Source organism: Xiphophorus couchianus, chromosome 22 (genome assembly GCF_001444195.1).
Source record: "Xiphophorus couchianus chromosome 22, X_couchianus-1.0, whole genome shotgun sequence".
Lineage (NCBI taxonomy): Eukaryota > Metazoa > Chordata > Actinopteri > Cyprinodontiformes > Poeciliidae > Xiphophorus > Xiphophorus couchianus.
In genome coordinates, this window is record NC_040249.1 from 18,499,479 (window position 1) to 18,515,978 (window position 16,500).

The window sequence follows — 16,500 nt, forward strand, 5'->3', positions numbered from 1 at the left end:
CATCTGTGTGAGGTGTGGGCATCTGTAGCTCCATCCAGCAGGCTGGATATTTTGTTGGCACTTGAAGTGTGAATTCCTCACACTTGGATTATGAACATAACCAAGAAATATCACATTCCAAACAGTTCCTCTGAGATACAGATTACTGCACACACTGATACTGGGCTAACAATAAATTGTGACTTCATACAGAATACCTGAAAAGTAGGGATGAGCGAAATGGACTTAAAGTTGTATCCCAACATTTTATACTATCGTGATATAGATAAAAGTGATGAGAGGAATTATTTATTTCTTATTTTTTATGTAACTGTACAGCTGTGACTGAATAGTACAGCAATTATAGCCTCACAAACACAAAAGATACCCATTTGTAATATGCTTCTTTAAGATACCAGTCACATAAAGACGTTTGGTTTGTATCACTTAAATGCACACCGTAACTAGATTTAATCATATTTTTAAATCTACTGATATTTATTGATAAGATATTAAAAAAATAGAGAAAATAATAATCTTAACAATACAGACAGTTTTAAGGATTTTTTAATATTTATTGGAATTTATCATGACAATGACAAATCAAAATTTTATAAGTAATGTATCTCGATAAATGATAAACGATAAATGCCCAACCCTACTAAAAAGCATGAATAGGGATGGATGGATGTATGGATGGATGGACAAGAAAAGACAGAGAAACAGATGGAATAATGGGTAGATATATCCAATTTCTTTTTAAATGTGATGGGTAATAAAGTCTGTAAACAAATATTTTTCCATACTTATCCAGATCTGTACAATACTCTAACACAAATTTCATATTTTTCCTGTCTGCATATTGGAACCCTGCTACGTAGGAACATATGTCATAGATGATAAGTAAATAAAATAAAATCATACAATTCAAAAACCTCTTCACTTGTACATGTTTATAGTGATAGCCTTGGATTTTGACAATGCAGGGCTTTATTAAGAATGTTTTTTTTTCAATCTCTTCCATAAATAGGATAGTGCATCCCAGCAGATACCAGCTCCCAGTTAAGGAAAGACGGGAGCCGGATCAGTCGGACCAGTACATGTCCAAACTGAAATCAACAATCCTTCCACCTTCTACTGGATGTTTTCTCTCATGACAAAATGAAACAAACATCTGCCAAACTTTAGAAGCGCACTTCTGGCTAACTTTGTCCAAATGGTCTCTTTCCTTTTCTTCTAAGTAGCTCAAATCGTGAACGTAAAAGACTAAAAATATGCATAATTACTGGCTTTTGACATACCACATCGTTTTCCGATACTTATTTTTTCAAAAGAAGCCAACAGTATTTCCTCGTAGGTTTATGAGCAGTTCTTGGGTTACTGTAGGAGCACGCACATGTTCAATAAAGCTTCGAGAAACCTCATGCTCAAAAAGCAACCCAGCAGTGAATCCCAGACATTTTATTCATATGGTGTTAATAAATGACTGTATTTATGACATAATGGATATATAGTAGACTTTAAATAGAATTTGGAGCTCAATAGAAAGACTTATTTACCCTGGCGCTCTGTTTAACCGTACAGAACTTGATATTTTCAGTGGAAACTTAAAGAAATCCTGTGCCAGGATAAACAACATCCTAAAAGCTCTTTCTATGACTTTCACAGAGCAGCAGCATTAGAGACAACCCCAGACTTGGATTTTATTTGTCAGATTAGGGATAAGGCTAGCAGAAACCAAGTAAAATTATATGGTGCTCTCCAACATGCAGGAGTTTCAGAGCCAGAAGAAGAATCTGTTCTGACTGTATATGACAAAGGGATGGCTCTAAACTGGAACATCACATGGTGCTTTTAAGTGCAATTAAGCTGCTGGAAGGGATGGAAAACCAGCAGCGTGTTTGTTGCCAAAACCAGAAGTCGCAGCCCGGCTCATTTGTCGGACTTTATTTTGGAAAAACCTTGCCTAAGCTGTAAATCCGGCATTTTCCAAACAAAAAGACAAAGTGAGTCATTTACTGCAGCCACAGATCTTATCTCCTGCCACTACTCACTCTGCTGCCTTTCAGACGGTTCTGCTCCTCCTTCACCTCTTTTCCCATGATCCCATGTGTCTCAGATCCCATGATGCATTGGGCTTCTCGCGCTGGAGTCAGGAGGTCAGCATCTTCCCTGGTGAAAGTGGAGCCGGAGAGGGAGTTTGTCGTCCTGTCGCTCCTGCAGGCGGAGCAGGAGGTTACTTTGGCGCTGACACCTGGACCTCAGAGACCAGCGCTGAACTCCAGTTAAGGCTCTGAGGTTTTCTACCACTGTTTGTTTTATTCCATTTAAATAGTTAAAGCTAGAGCTGATAGAACAGCTGAAATGATGTAGAGTTGGGAGCTATAGATAGGCTTCTCTCATGGGAGGCTGCGTCTGAGAAATGTTTGGACGGCAGGATGTCAGGAATCTGGACACATCTGTTTTTTTTTCATAAAAAGTAACTTGTTATTTTCCTTTACTTCATTTCTTTTACACTCATTTGCTCCCTTTCTTCACATTTGTCACATTTTATTTCCTTTGTTCACATTCCTTTGGATTGGTTCCCTTTCTTGTCAGTAGCTGTTTCCTTTGGCCACATAATTGAGCAATTTGACATTTTGAAAATAAATCTGCTTAATGGAAATACGACAGTTTCAACAGTAAAAGGTTTTGGCACAGGGTGGATTTTTTTGGAAGTATCAACACTGGTTTATTTTGCAAAACATTTTTTCACATCACACGAGTCACATGATCGACAACTTGATGTTGCCACTGGCACAAACCACAAAGAAGAAGACAGGAAGTAGTTGGAGGCTCATGTTTTTAAAGGCTTATTGCATGAACAAATTTATTCACGTGTGATGTGAATTGCGTTTCTTATTTAATGGAAACATTACAATTGCGAAATTGTGGGGATTTTTTATTTTAGGGGAATAACGTCAAAGTTTTGTGCACATTTGTAATTAAGGCTCAGCTAGTTGCTTCTGTTTTTCACTTGTTTAGTTACATTTTATTTCTTTTCATATTGCTTCTTTTCTTTTCCTTCTCATTCCTTTTCTTCACTTGCATGTCCTTTCCCTCCATAAGCAATTTCAATCAGTGTCCATTTTGTCAATGTCACGTTTTTTGTTCCAGAATAAAATAACACTTCTTGTAATGTTTTCTTCTGTTATAAACAACAGATTCATTTATCTAACGCTAAGACAAACTGCTACTACTTCTAAAGAATATCAGCTTATTGTACATGCAGCACAACTGTAACAAAATCCAGCTGACATCGCTGAAAAACAAAACAAAGAGTCATTATTACGTGTTGGAGATTTTTTTTCTGATAGGGTAAAACTCCCAGTGATGTAACAGTCTGGATACAAACTGTGTGCTATTAAACAAACAAATAATGACTCCATAAAGTTACAAAATATTCTTGTTAATGTTTTTTTCATCTCAGATTCAGCAAATTGACTGACTGAGATGATGTCATTGTTTTAATGGTGAGAACAAAGCAAATCAGTGTAGTAGAGTTGACGTAATTTGTCTGTCACGTAGATCCATCTTCCAAATCATTACAGAAATTTGCAGTTTTTCACCCCAACGTGTGGAACACACCTCATCCTCACCGGTAACGTACCTTAGATCCGTCTGGAGGAGCGCCCAGCAGTCTTTCACCTCGGCCTGCTTCTTTGTGATGCCGGCAGCCAGGCCGGGGTGCAGTTTGGGCAGCTGAGACACGCTCACATCCAGCATCTACCGAACATAGGCCTGCAGGTTAGGCGGAGACGGCTTCTGGAGCAGCATGCAGGATGGGAAAAACTCTGTTCTTACCATGATTTGACCGGCAATGTCACGGATTTCTCTGTCGCCAAAGGTGTCCAGGTCTTTGGATGCAGACATGCTTCTCCGCTGTTGGGAAAATATGTTAGTTATCATCATATATTTACTCGTTGGATTATGATTTTTTTTTTAACTTATCTTGAATTTAGCTTTTAAACTTGCTCCATTTATTGATGGCATTATTTCTGCTTTGTCTTATATTCTTTATTGACCTCATATTTCCAGAACTTTGTATGATTTCAGAATAACATGATGTGAAACATACACATTGCAGGATTATAGCATGTAGAAAGACTAAATTCATAAGTTCATTTCTTGTTGGAGATGGAGACTCAAAGTTTCTAGGTGGTTTTGCCGGGTTGGAAAAATCAATCAATCAAATTTTATTTGTGTAGCGCCTTTCAGCAACAAGGCATTTCAAACTGCTTTACATTATAAAAACACAAAAATACAAAGTCATAAAACACAGTCAACAACATTACATTTTACCGTCATTACACATCAGATTATTGATTAATGATTCATGATTATGTTTCAAAAGCAACTTTAAACTGCTGGGTTTTTAGTCTAGATATAAAGGAAGCCAGTGTTTCAGCTGTTTTGCAGTTTTCTGGACGTTTGTTCCAGATTTGTGGTGCATAGAAGCTGAATGCTGCTTCTCTATGTTTGGTTCTGGTTCTGGGGATGCAGAGCAGAACAGAACCAATAGACCTTAGGGGTCTGGAAGGTTGCTATGACAACAGCAGATCTTTAATGTATTGTGGTGCTAAGCTGTTCAGTGATTTATAAATTAACAGTATTTTAAAGTCTATTCTCTGAGCTACAGGGAGCCAGTGGAGGGACTTTAGAACTGGTGTTATGTGCTCTATCTTCCTGGTTTTAATCAGAACGCCAGCTGCAACTGTTTGATTGATTTCTTTAGGCAGACCTCTGAAGATACTGTAGCAGTAATCGATGCGACAACAGATAAACGCATGGATGAGTTTCTCTAGATCTCGCTGAGACATTAGTTCTCTAATCTAAAATATCCCCATTACATCTGTGCAAAGCGCGCAGATGTGTACTGTATATAAGCAAGATAATTCCCTTTGTTAGAAGTTTGATAAACTGCTCTAGTGCTTCTCCTCAATCAAGTAAAAATTCTTGAAACAAACATTTGTTTTTATCTCGGTTTTGATTCTGCCTCAATACAAATTTTTGTAACATCTGCTAAAACAGAGAGTGCAGTTAATAAGAAGCTCTCAGAAAATAATTATGATTTAGTATTGGGTTTTCTGTCACTTTACCATGTTGTTTATAGCATCCAGAGTATTATCAGCCTGCTGGTAAAATGACGACATCTCCAGAGCGACTTGAAGGTTCTCATGGTAGTTTTTCAGGTAGGACTGGACCTTCAGCCACCTGCATGAAGAACAATTACGCGTTGTGGTTTCAGCCTGAAGATATTACATGAAGCATTTACGTTTCACGTAAAGCACACGGCATACATTTTATTGATGTGTTTCTTCCTGATGGTGATGTTTTTGCCATCTGCCTTCCCCAGTTTCTCCAGCTTCAGGGCCAAGTTGTTGATCTCTTCATGCAGGTTTCTGTGGAGCTGCTCATCCTGTTGCAAAAAGAGCAGACAGAGACTTTAGTTTCCCTTCCTGAATGTCCTGAAGGTCTGTTTACAATCATACAGGGGACACTGATAAATAAGGCTGTTACCATCTGGGCATGCATTGTTTAACTGGTACAAAGCTTTTGTCAGTGTAAGTTATGCATTGCTTTAAATCCTTTTTTACAAGGCTGACCTGTTTGAGATCAAGAATTCTCCTGGTGAGCTGCATTTTGTCAACATTTTCCCCCAGGACACTCACCAGAGACTGCTCCTCTTCCTTCTGTCACACAGAAAGTTACTGTTTATAGAAGTGGTTTTTGCAAGAAACCCAACAATCATTTATTTTCAGACACACAGTGGCAAAAAAAACAAAAAACCCTGCATTACTTATGCAACAAGGAAGATATAAAACAGAGTTCTGGTCAGAGCTTCGCATTCGGTCATCCCACAGGCATGGATGTTACATTAGCTTCAGAGAAGGGGCTCCAAAGTGCAGCGTGGAGTTCATTAGCGGCCACTGGAGGGATTTTGTTCAAGTTTGAAACAACAGTACATGCAAACGGACACTTTTTCAAAATATTTTAAGGTGGTATTTTTACTGACACATTCAAATTTTCTTAGTTATTTCTCTTTAAACTTCATAGGACCTAAGATATACCAGATCTTTACCCAGAAACAGACTTGAGCACATCCAAATTTGACTAAATATAGCAAGTGTTTTCAAAAAAAGAGACACCAATACCTTCTTGCCCAAGACAATGGAGAACAGAACCTTCTTTTGATTAAATGTGAGAAACAGTTTTTAGAATCAGACCATTTTTTAGTTTTATTAAATTGTTTATTGTCGAGTAGGCAAAGATGGGACGTGTTTTAAACCCCCTTCCCCTAAAAAAAATTTTTTTTTGTGGTTCATCTGTATTTTCAACTTGAAAATTTGGCGAAATGTTGATATCTAAAAAAACATGTGGGCTCAAAATCACTGAGGTTAAATTATTACTTCTTCTTGAAAACGAATAGTTCAAATGCATCAACTAAAGGATACATTTGAACGCATCCCCACTAAGCTGGATATTGCATTTAAAATGAAGTTGAAAAACAATGTTGAATGATGAAGTGGAGGATGAATGTTTTATAGATTTCACAATTAACCTCTTTCATTACAATCCCACAGATTCATCATCCATTCCTCTCCCTCGTGTCTGATGCAGATTTTGCTTTTACAGTTTACAAATCATGTTTCACAGATACAACAATCCAAAGTTACACACAAAGATGCTTACATGGATTACAAATCCAGTATTACATGCACAAGTATTTTAAGACTATTTTCTCTCCATATACAGCAAAGCGCTTTTGTTATAATTCTGCTTTCTTACTCTATTTTGGATAACTTGCAAACAATTTCAGAAGATAAGAAATGGGTGAATTTCTAGGTAAACAAATGAATAAATAAATTAATATTTTAATTTTAGAAAACATGGCTGCTTACCTTCTCTTTAATCCAAGCTTCCAGTTTGTCCACCTTCCTGTTGAATTCCTGCAGGCTCCTGGCTCCACCTAGAGCGTGCGTCTGATTTGCGGCCATCTGCTTCAGGGTTTGCCACTGTTCCCTGAGCTGACTGAGCTGCTTCTTCACTAGGTCGGACGTTGGGTTCAACTTGCAGATCAGCTGTTCACCCAGCTTTAGGGAAATAAGACTCAGTTTATTTGAGCTGGAGGCAGCTGGACAAATACTGGAAGGTAAATGACACGGTTAACTCTACCAGTTGTTCTTCCTGTACACCTTTAATGGTTTCAACTGCTTTCATTTAGCAATGTCATTTTTAAAAAAAACCAACCAACCAACCAAAATAAAAAAACAAGCCAACAGGAGGTAATTAAAATGAATACATTCAAAAACACAGAACATAATCAATTGGTGTCGCAACAAAAATGAAAATGTTTAATATGTGTATTAGGATATACCTTTTTCTTTTAATCATGAGAGTTATTTTCTAATTTGAATTATTTTTCTCCTAGCGTCACAGATAGTTTTGGGGAAGAAGTGGAAAAGAGAGGGAGAAAATAAAGCAAACAAATAGAAAATTAAATACAGCTATGACTGACTTCTGATGGCAGCTGCTTTTATTTAGCCCTGCCAGAGTAAAAAGAACTGAATACAAACACATGCTGTTTTTTAAGTTTTTATGTATACCAAAGAACTTTCCTTCCTCTTATTAATTGCGCAATTTTGTGTCTGTCTATGAGATAAAGTCCTAATAAAGTACAATAAAGTTTGTGAATGTAATGTGACAAAATGTAATCATTAATTTATGCCATCTTAATACATTTAATCAGATTACCACCACATATATCTACATATTTGATACTTAAATCATGAGAGCGCAGCGGGTTTGTGACCTGGTTGAGCTGAATCAGGGTGTTTTCAAAGTCTTTCAGGTCTCTGTGAAGCGTCTGTGAGGCTTCCTCCCAGTCATGCAGGGGGCGATGCTGAACATTACATCCGTCTTTCAGGTCTTGGAGTTTGCTTTTCATCCACGCTTCTGCCTGCATCACAAAAAAAGACACAAACTGTTTCAGATGTTCATTACAGCTCATGTAGTCGCTCATTTATCATTACACCGGGATTCAATTTCACTTTACACTTGAGAAGCATTTCTTTTTATCATTATATCCCATTATTAAGTGACTGTGGTGTGTTTTTTACTCTACCCTACAGTGTTATGACGGTTTGGGAACATGAAAAACAGCCTCATATTCTCCAATGTCATGTTATGTGGAGCAGAGGTTTGTCTTGGCTGGAGCTCGGACTCGGTTGCATAAGGCTTTGTCTTGAAAAGCTGCCTTTTCCGTCAGCACTTTGGATGAAGTAAGAAGGCTGCCAAACAAGGTGGCCAAAATGTGAAATATCTGAAGAAGCGTGTTTATTTTCTTAAAGAGAACATGGTATGGAAATCAATGAGCCACATAAGTCTGAAACACACAAAAAAGTCCACCCAATCAGGCTAGATTCTTGCTCCTGTCAGAATGATCCCACATGAGCCATAACAGCGATAAAATCAGAAGAACCTCATATCCTGCAGAGTGTCAAATAAAGGCTAAAGCCACAACTAAGTCATAACAACGTCACATCAAAACATTTTCTAGAGAAGTTTAGGGTAAAAAAAAAAGGAGAGAACTTTAACCCGACTTCTAAATCTATAAAATACATCAAGGCTGAACACATGATTGGGCCACTTTTGGGTCATGCTTAAAGAGTGATGTTACTCTTCCCCAGAGAAGGGGGTCATTAACTTTCTGAAGCACTCCCACCCTCAAGCTGCAGAAATATTACTGGGTTAAACAGAGGGAAAGCAGCTTCACACAATAGGCTTGCCCATATCTGCTCACAATGGCTCCCATGGCATTATAATGACCTCATGCAGGAAGTCTATGATTCGCTTGTTTCTTCCTGTCCACTCACCACAACAATGATCTGTTTATCAAAATGTGCAATTAGGGTTTGTTCTAGTCACAAGAAATGGAAACAAAAATGTCAGCTTTAAATAATCACCACTGAAATAAATCCTTCTAAAAAGCCTTTAATCAGAATGAAACTTTGGAAAATAGTTACACTACTCCACATGTTTTGGTCTCCATTTGTGACATGTTTCCTGGTTTCTACCAATCAAAAAATGATATGACAATACAATATTGCACCACTAGATGTCTAAAAAAGTAATGACAACAGTTCAAAAGAAAAGGGTCTGTATAGAAATTAGAAAACCTATGGGATTTGATAATTGTTCTTATGCTAACTACAAGTCATAATACAAGCTAGTAAAAAATCTATTTCTCTCCGTTTTACATGTTGAAATACAAAAAGAAGGTTCTCAATAGCATTATTTGTGAAACTGTTAAGGAGATAATAGTGTTACACAAAAACTTTCATCACTTAATATGAACACAACACAACAGCCATGTATGGCTGATTCGTAAGTCTAAATATTTCTAAGACTGATGAAAGGCCATTTGGCCCGATCCACCATTTCGTATTTTTGTAGTTTGTGGTTGTTTTTTCCCCAAAACCTTTCAGGTACAATGAGAAGTCTGCCACTGGAAATTTCGTAGGAACTGTGTGTTGATTCACACACATTTTTACTTTAAATTAAATGTCTTCAAATAATTTTTTCTGGGGTCTTATTTTGCATTAGATTTAAGTATTTTTAGCATTATTTATCTCCAAACCTCCTCAAATACTTTGTTGCAGCCGATGGAGATGAAATGGCAGGCAATAGTTGCTTTTACTGATATGAAGTGATATCCTTAAAAAATATCAAATGGAGATTAATATTAAAACGACATGGGGCCAAAATTTGTGTTGGTTAATGAACCCAAGTCTATTCACGGTTTAGTATTACTGGATTCCCCAAGTTAGCGAATTTTCTTGTGGAAGTTATTTGCAGAAAAACTAGTCATGGATAGTAAATCAAGAATATTCTACAGAAAATGCAGCTTGCAGCTGAAATACCTTGCCATGTATACATGTATACATTTGGTGTTTGAACTATTAATGTAGGAAATTATGTGCATTTTTAACAGAAGTCTGAAGTATTTGCAGATTTTATTCATCAAACTCTCTCTCAAAACCAATGTAACTATTGTTTTCTTAGACCCTTTCTCTCACATCTTATAATAATAATAAAGTCTTAAATTTTAAACTTGGTGAAAATACAGTCAGGACAAAGCAAGACAGATGAGGCCATAAAAGCAATAGTTTTTATGGCCATAAAAACAATTTCAGTGTTCTGATTCATGTGGATCATTGTTTCTTTCTGCTGCATTAATTTTTTACTGCAGATTGAGCTCATGTCTGACGATTACAGCACACCTGAAATGAACGAGTTGAAGTTGATTTGCTAATTGCTGTGCAACATATTTCTTGGTCAAAACTGCCACTCATATAAAGCATGAAATTAGCAAGATTATATGGTTTCATCTTTCTTTATGTTGGGTTGTATTACATTAAATCAAAAACACACTTTGTGAACATGCGCTTTCACATTTCTGAATGCATAGATTGGAGAGAAATGCATCGTTAACAGTAGGGAGCAGTCACAAACACTAAATCCCTATAGTCCTCAACTCAGGTGTGACGTCATTCCCAGATCCGAGCTCCACCTGCCGAGATAATCTCTATATCTCCATGTTTTAATAACTCTTTGGAAAGTACTTAATTTTCATGGGGTGGTTTTAGGAAATAAAATGTTGAAACCTGGAGATCTTTGTTTGGCAAGCTTGTTGCAGTGGACAGAAAAATCCCCTTTCAATAAGTTAAATCTTCACCCCTTAAAAACATCTATCACCATATACATTTTTCACCTCTCAAAAAGGAACACAACTTGGCTTGAAATAAAGTGGGAGATTAAGTTTTTTTCTCCACTTTTTTTTTCTATCATGAAACAGCAATGGTGAAAGGCGAGATGTTTTGCAGAGCAGCTGCAGAAAAAGATACGTTTCTCCATTAGGCGACCTGCTTTTCCCTCATAGCGTGAACCTTTAGGGGCCTTTAAACGTTTCTGAATGGAAATCTCACTTCCACTTTCAGAGCAGTGGAGCACTAAAACATTTGCAAAAACAATAGGAGTCAAAAACATCAATTATCGAAATATAGTACATTATTAGAGAGCTATACATTTTTTTATTTTATTTTACTGAGATTGTTAAGGTTAACAATGTGGAGCTACTTTCAACTCAGCCATATGTCACATGTTTCTTTAAGGCGGACACATCCGAAATGAAATTTCTGTGTTCGGGAGTTTACTGCGCATCACTTTGTTCGACAGAGATCTGATGACAAACACGGCTGCTGGAGAAAATGTCGCTCTGTTGTTCCACTCCATGAAAACGTCTGCGTGTGCGCGCCGGAGTGGACGCTGCGATGAGATAACACAACCAGTTGCGCTGCTTGGCTGAGTTTCTCTCAGCCATAGGCGTGAAGAGACCGAGCCAAACAATGATCTCATCCCTAAATAATTGGTTGTGGCGGCTTCCCCTCCCTCCCCCTGCTGAACACAGCTCACACAGTTCTTGAGACAAAATAAGAACCAGTACATATTTTGTTCCCACTAGAGGGTCACGCAGAAGGCAGCTTCCTTTCTGATTTCATCTCAGCAGCATTACTTCATGTCTTGGAGATGAATTTACTGCGCTTTCTTTCCCTCAAAGGAGATTAAAAGTCCCGATAAGCTACTAAAAAGGGTTTCATTCATATATAGTCGCCTTACACAGCTTTTAATATCAATAAACATTGATATTGTGTGTTTGCTTTGCTTGTTTTACCTGCAGTGCTTCTTTGTTGAAGAGAGAGTTTCGCTGAGTGAAGCATTCACTGTGGGATTTAGCAGCTGCCAGCGCTTCTTCATCCTGCTGATGACTTTCTCTCCTCTGAGGCTCTTTTTTCTGCAGCTCAGGTGGTGAAATCTGTGTGACCACAAAACGCACAGAAGGTAAAACCAAGGCAAGTAAATACCGCTGTTACTCTAGTAATAATAAATGTGGCTAATTACAACAGTAAATTTAAATTTGCTATAATTATACCTTCTGAAATAAAGGCATGCATTAGACCCCCAGGCCAGCAGGGGGCAACCAACAGTGAACTCAGAGACAATTCAACCATTCAGAAATGGCTAATTGAATTTTTCTTCTTCCATATTTCCTTACAGTTTTGGTTGTTTTATTCCTGACTTTCTTCGTAGGACGTGGTGTACCGTACGTTGTTTGTTAATTGATAAAAATGCTTAAATACAAGGAAAATTAAGGACATGGTTTAAGTTTATTAATACAAAAGGGTTTGTTTACAGGTAGGAAATGAAAGCAAAAATTTATTGAATAGAGGTACAAATTGATAGAACAAATCAGAGCCTAGAGCCACCTTTGAGCTTGTCAAACTTTATCAAGAAGCAGCAACTTCTCACTTTTTCCCGTTTAAAAAAAAACAGATTTAAAGAAATTTTAAATCAGTCAATGAGTTTCCTTTTTAAAAGAAATTTATGATCTTAAAAGAGTTGATGACTGTACAATTTGCAACACATAAAAAGTTTTCCCAACGCTGTTACTCTGGCGACCTTATTTGGACATTTGCTCCCAAACATGATCCCTGCCCAGGAATCTTTTTTCCAAGGGTTTTAAGAGTGCCTAGATGGAAATGGCATGCCAACCAAGTTGTTTTTTATTACATATTTGCAGTCCAGTTAATGAGGTTTGGGTGCTCCCAATAGCACAGTCTTAAGTCGTCCACAGTTCACAGTAAACTAAGCTGACCAATGCTAAGAATCGCCTCTGTGCTCACATCAAACTCTGTTTAGGATCCATTTGGTCCTGAAGATATCACAACATGTGTTGGGTTGTTCCCAGGTTCCCACCTAACAAAGCCCTACTGTCAGCACCATCCAAAGTGAAATGAGCGCGGCTGGCACAGTTACAGTAACGGAGAGGCGTTCCTCCTCTCCCCTCAGGAAACATCTGGGCACGAGAAGGAAGCAGGATCCAGCAGATCCGGGTCAGTTTCATGTAAAGTATTCACCTTTGAAGGTGACTATACCAAAAATATTTTTGCTACAAGCAATTTACAACATATGGGTGGAGGAAAAACAAGCCAGTTTTGTTGAGAGAAAACAAAGTGTTGTGTCAGATTAGAGAGAAATGAAGCCAGAGCTTAGGAGGCATGTTATTTTAACACCTCAGTGAGGTTTTTCTTTTGTTAACATCTCCCCTGACTTCATGTTTTCCAGTAAGCCCTGCCTCTTCCAGATCTGCTGAGCTCTTCATACCTAACATGCACTTTAACGCCACTTCGATGGGCCAAATTCTCTGTTTTCAAACATTTCATTTCTAAATGTTAATGGTTATTAAACTACAACTTGGTCAGAAATTAAATGTTTATATTTTTGAGTTTTAATTTAGTAACATGTTTCAGGTTAGCAAAAGCACAAAAAGTCCATGGCCATCTTTTTTTTTAAATGTCTTTTTATTGTTTGGTGTGTCTTTGTCGTATTTTATTTATTTATTTTACTTAGAAACATTTGTTGAAAACGTGACTTTCCTTTGGTACAAATAATCACTTGGGAGCCCAGAATTTATTTGTTGTTACAACTTTTCACTCAGTTAACGGAAATTAATGCTTTTCTAACATGTGTTCACTTAAAAATAGCCATCAAGTCAGGATCTTACCTCGTCTGATTTCTCGCCATTTAGTTTTTCCCAAGTTTGTTCCTGCGCAGGCAGAAATATATCACTTCCCTCTTTGCTGAGTAAAACCTAAAAGTCAGATTTAAATAAACAGTAAAATGTTTCAATAGACTATAAAACACAAACTGTGTTACACTCATGTAACATAAGTGTTTTATATGAGTATAAATATAACTATGTACTATAAAACTGTCTGTAGTCTTATATTGTTAGTTGGTCAGTTTGTTACTTTTCTTAGAAATTAATAATAGCAATAATAATAATAATTTTGTTATTGTTGCTATTAGTTTGATATTTTTTACTATTATTATCATCAACATTCTTCTTATTATAGTTATATTATTATTATTGTGTTAATTTAGCAAACAATTATTTAATTAAGATTTATTTTAGCCCACAATTTTTAGAAAATTTTCCTATCAATTTGAATAAATTGTTATTTTTCACTATTGTGTTGTACAGAAAAAAAAAATATTTTACATAAATATCTATTATGCTTTTACAAAATACATTCTCTGATTGTAATATTTGCTTTCACCCTAAATTAAATTAACTCATTAATTGAACTTAAATGAATTTAAATGTATTTTTTTACAACTAAAATTATACTTTTGGAATATATAAAATATCAAAAAAAAAGAAGTGATAATCTTTTTTGTACCTTAAATTGAGAGTTGGGTTTATTTTCGCAGCTAACTTCCACAATTCTTGGCAGATGTTGATCTGGAGTGCTGCTGCTGCTGCTGCTGATGTTGTTATTGTTGTTGTTGTTTCCAGACGTGGAGCATGTGACTGGTCCCAGCGCTGTCTTGGAGTCTGATTGGTCATTGCTTCCAGAGATGGTGATCTTCTTGATGGATCTGGAGACGGCAGAGGGAGAGGCGATGTTCTGGTTGAGGTGGTCCTCCGCCGCCACGTGCTCCGGCTGGATTTTGACGGGGGCTGCCTGGTCGACGGTCGGTAAAACAAGACGGGAGCCATGTGCACAGACCTGGGATCTGCTGAGGTAGAGCGAGTTCAGGTTGCGCTGTAAAACGCAATTATCCAGAGCCTCACTGGGCAGATAACTCTGTGGAAACTCCTGGCATTTAGTTACAGAAGGAACAGAGAGCCTGGTTCCAATGGTGAAGGGCTGCACCTTCCTTACAATACTCTCAGACATCCTGGTAAAAAAAATATAAAACTCACTTATGTCCCCCTAAACAGCTGTCCAGTCTCTTGCTCAGAAAGTGAAGAGAGAGTGAGATCAGTTCTCCACCTTCTTGTGCATGTTGAGAATGCACAGGACACAGCCCAGGACGGCTTCCTTTGACTCCTGGGATCGAACGCGGTCCCAGATGTGCCTCAACGCCGTGCCAAGGTGGGCAGCGCCTGTCGAGAGGCTTCTCCTGAGGAACTGAGCCAGAGAGCCTGCCAGTCTGCTGCTGAGGAGCCTGATAACCAGGGAGCGCAGCAAGATGAACACTGGCATGCTGCCTGAGCGTGCTGCGCTGAAGTATTGGGAGGGAAAAAAAAGAGAAAAGGGAAGCTCGGAAAAGGAGGGGGAGAGAGAAGGGCTTGTTAGGAGAAAAAATGAAGTCACCACTTCGTCACTCTGCCTCTCCTTCTCTCTCTCTCTCTTTCTGTCAGGAGTGACAGATCAGGGAGCTGTAAAGCCTGGCTGTCAAAACTTCCCTTTGAACCCGAGCAGAAAAGCTGCTCTGATAAGCGGCAGAGAGCAATGGAGTCAAGGGCTGTTACCTCTGTTAGACCTCTTCAGTCTCCGCATATCCTCCATGAGGTAATGTCCTCAACCGAATCACCCGCACACACTCCCACGCTGCCTCTCCTTTACCTCCCCTTTGATGAACAAGCTTTGCCCCAAGGTGTTGTGCTGCTTGTGTTGTCAAGAAAAGACACCAAAGAGGAGGATGAGCTTCAGAGGCTCATGGCAGCTCAGTCAGTCCAGGAGTGATGGACTCAGCCCCAGACTCCACTCCTTCCCTCGTCAGAAGGGAGCAGTTGTCTCACAGGTCACAGCTGAATGGAGCAGAGCAGCTTTGGCACCACAAGTGTGGAGTGTTTTCTGGTGGAGCAGCCGAGCAGATGATGAAACCTGCCACTCCTTTATGGTCGCTGGGGTTTCGGAGAGCAAATGTTGGGCTGACTGATTGAAATAACAGAGGTGGTTTGCTCCTGACAGTATCGGGGGGGGGAGAAGAGGGGTTAAGAGGGCAAACAGCAGAGAAAATATTTGCAGGGAGCAGAGGGGGAAATCTGCCTCTTCCCTTAAAAGGAGCTTTCACTCCTCACACCGCTGACCTCTGACTTGACCTCGGCACCTGCCTTGAAGACTCTCTCAGCAGTACAAGCAGTTATTGTATTCCCTTTTTCCAACAACACTTGACTTGCAATTCCTTGAAAAATTTATAATACCTCAAACTTCAATGCATTTTATTGGGACTTTTGGGTCATAGACCAATACAAGGTGTTAAGGGGGAAGTATTATGTATTTTCCAGGCATATCGTAGCATTTTATAGCATAATAAAGTAACCACATAAATGCTGTATATATTAAATATGACACAGCGTACGTAACAAATAGATTCTCCTAAGCCTTGGACTCTGCTGCTCCTTCAGAGTTACTTGGCTGCGTCTTTGATTAATGCTCTCCTCGTCATTCCCTCTATATTTCCAGATGATGGATGAACAGTGCTCTGTGCTCAAAGACTGAGATATTGTTTTACAACCCAAATCTCCACAACTTTATCTCTGACGTGTTTGTTTTGAGATTTTGGCTTCTGAAAAACTCTCGCCTCTTGCTTGTTATTTACAAATAACAAGGCAAGTGTTTGTAATCG

At 38.3% G+C, this 16,500-nt stretch overlaps 1 protein-coding gene across 8 annotated transcripts in view; it reads right to left on the reverse strand.

Moving 5' to 3' along the window:
• Positions 1-15,696, reverse strand: part of mymx (myomixer) — a 41,538-nt gene extending 25,842 nt beyond the window's left edge. For 5 of the 8 annotated variants that reach the window (XM_028006736.1, XM_028006740.1, XM_028006738.1 and 2 more), the window contains exons 1-11: positions 14,322-15,695; positions 13,643-13,729; positions 11,753-11,893; positions 7,832-7,978; positions 6,921-7,112; positions 5,625-5,711; positions 5,319-5,437; positions 5,118-5,232; positions 3,823-3,900; positions 3,629-3,744; positions 2,034-2,196 (exon numbers count right to left, since the gene is read on the reverse strand). In XM_028006736.1, coding sequence (XP_027862537.1) covers positions 2,034-2,196; positions 3,629-3,744; positions 3,823-3,900; positions 5,118-5,232; positions 5,319-5,437; positions 5,625-5,711; positions 6,921-7,112; positions 7,832-7,978; positions 11,753-11,893; positions 13,643-13,729; positions 14,322-14,822 — 1,746 coding nt within the window. In that variant the 5' untranslated portion in view covers positions 14,823-15,695. Of the gene's footprint in view, positions 1-2,033; positions 2,197-3,628; positions 3,745-3,822; positions 3,901-5,117; positions 5,233-5,318; positions 5,438-5,624; positions 5,712-6,920; positions 7,113-7,831; positions 7,979-11,752; positions 11,894-13,642; positions 13,730-14,321 lie in introns of all 8 variants that reach the window. The other 3 variants (XM_028006739.1, XM_028006742.1, XM_028006741.1) reach the window with 3 other exon arrangements.
• Between the last annotated feature and the right edge of the window lie 804 nt (positions 15,697-16,500).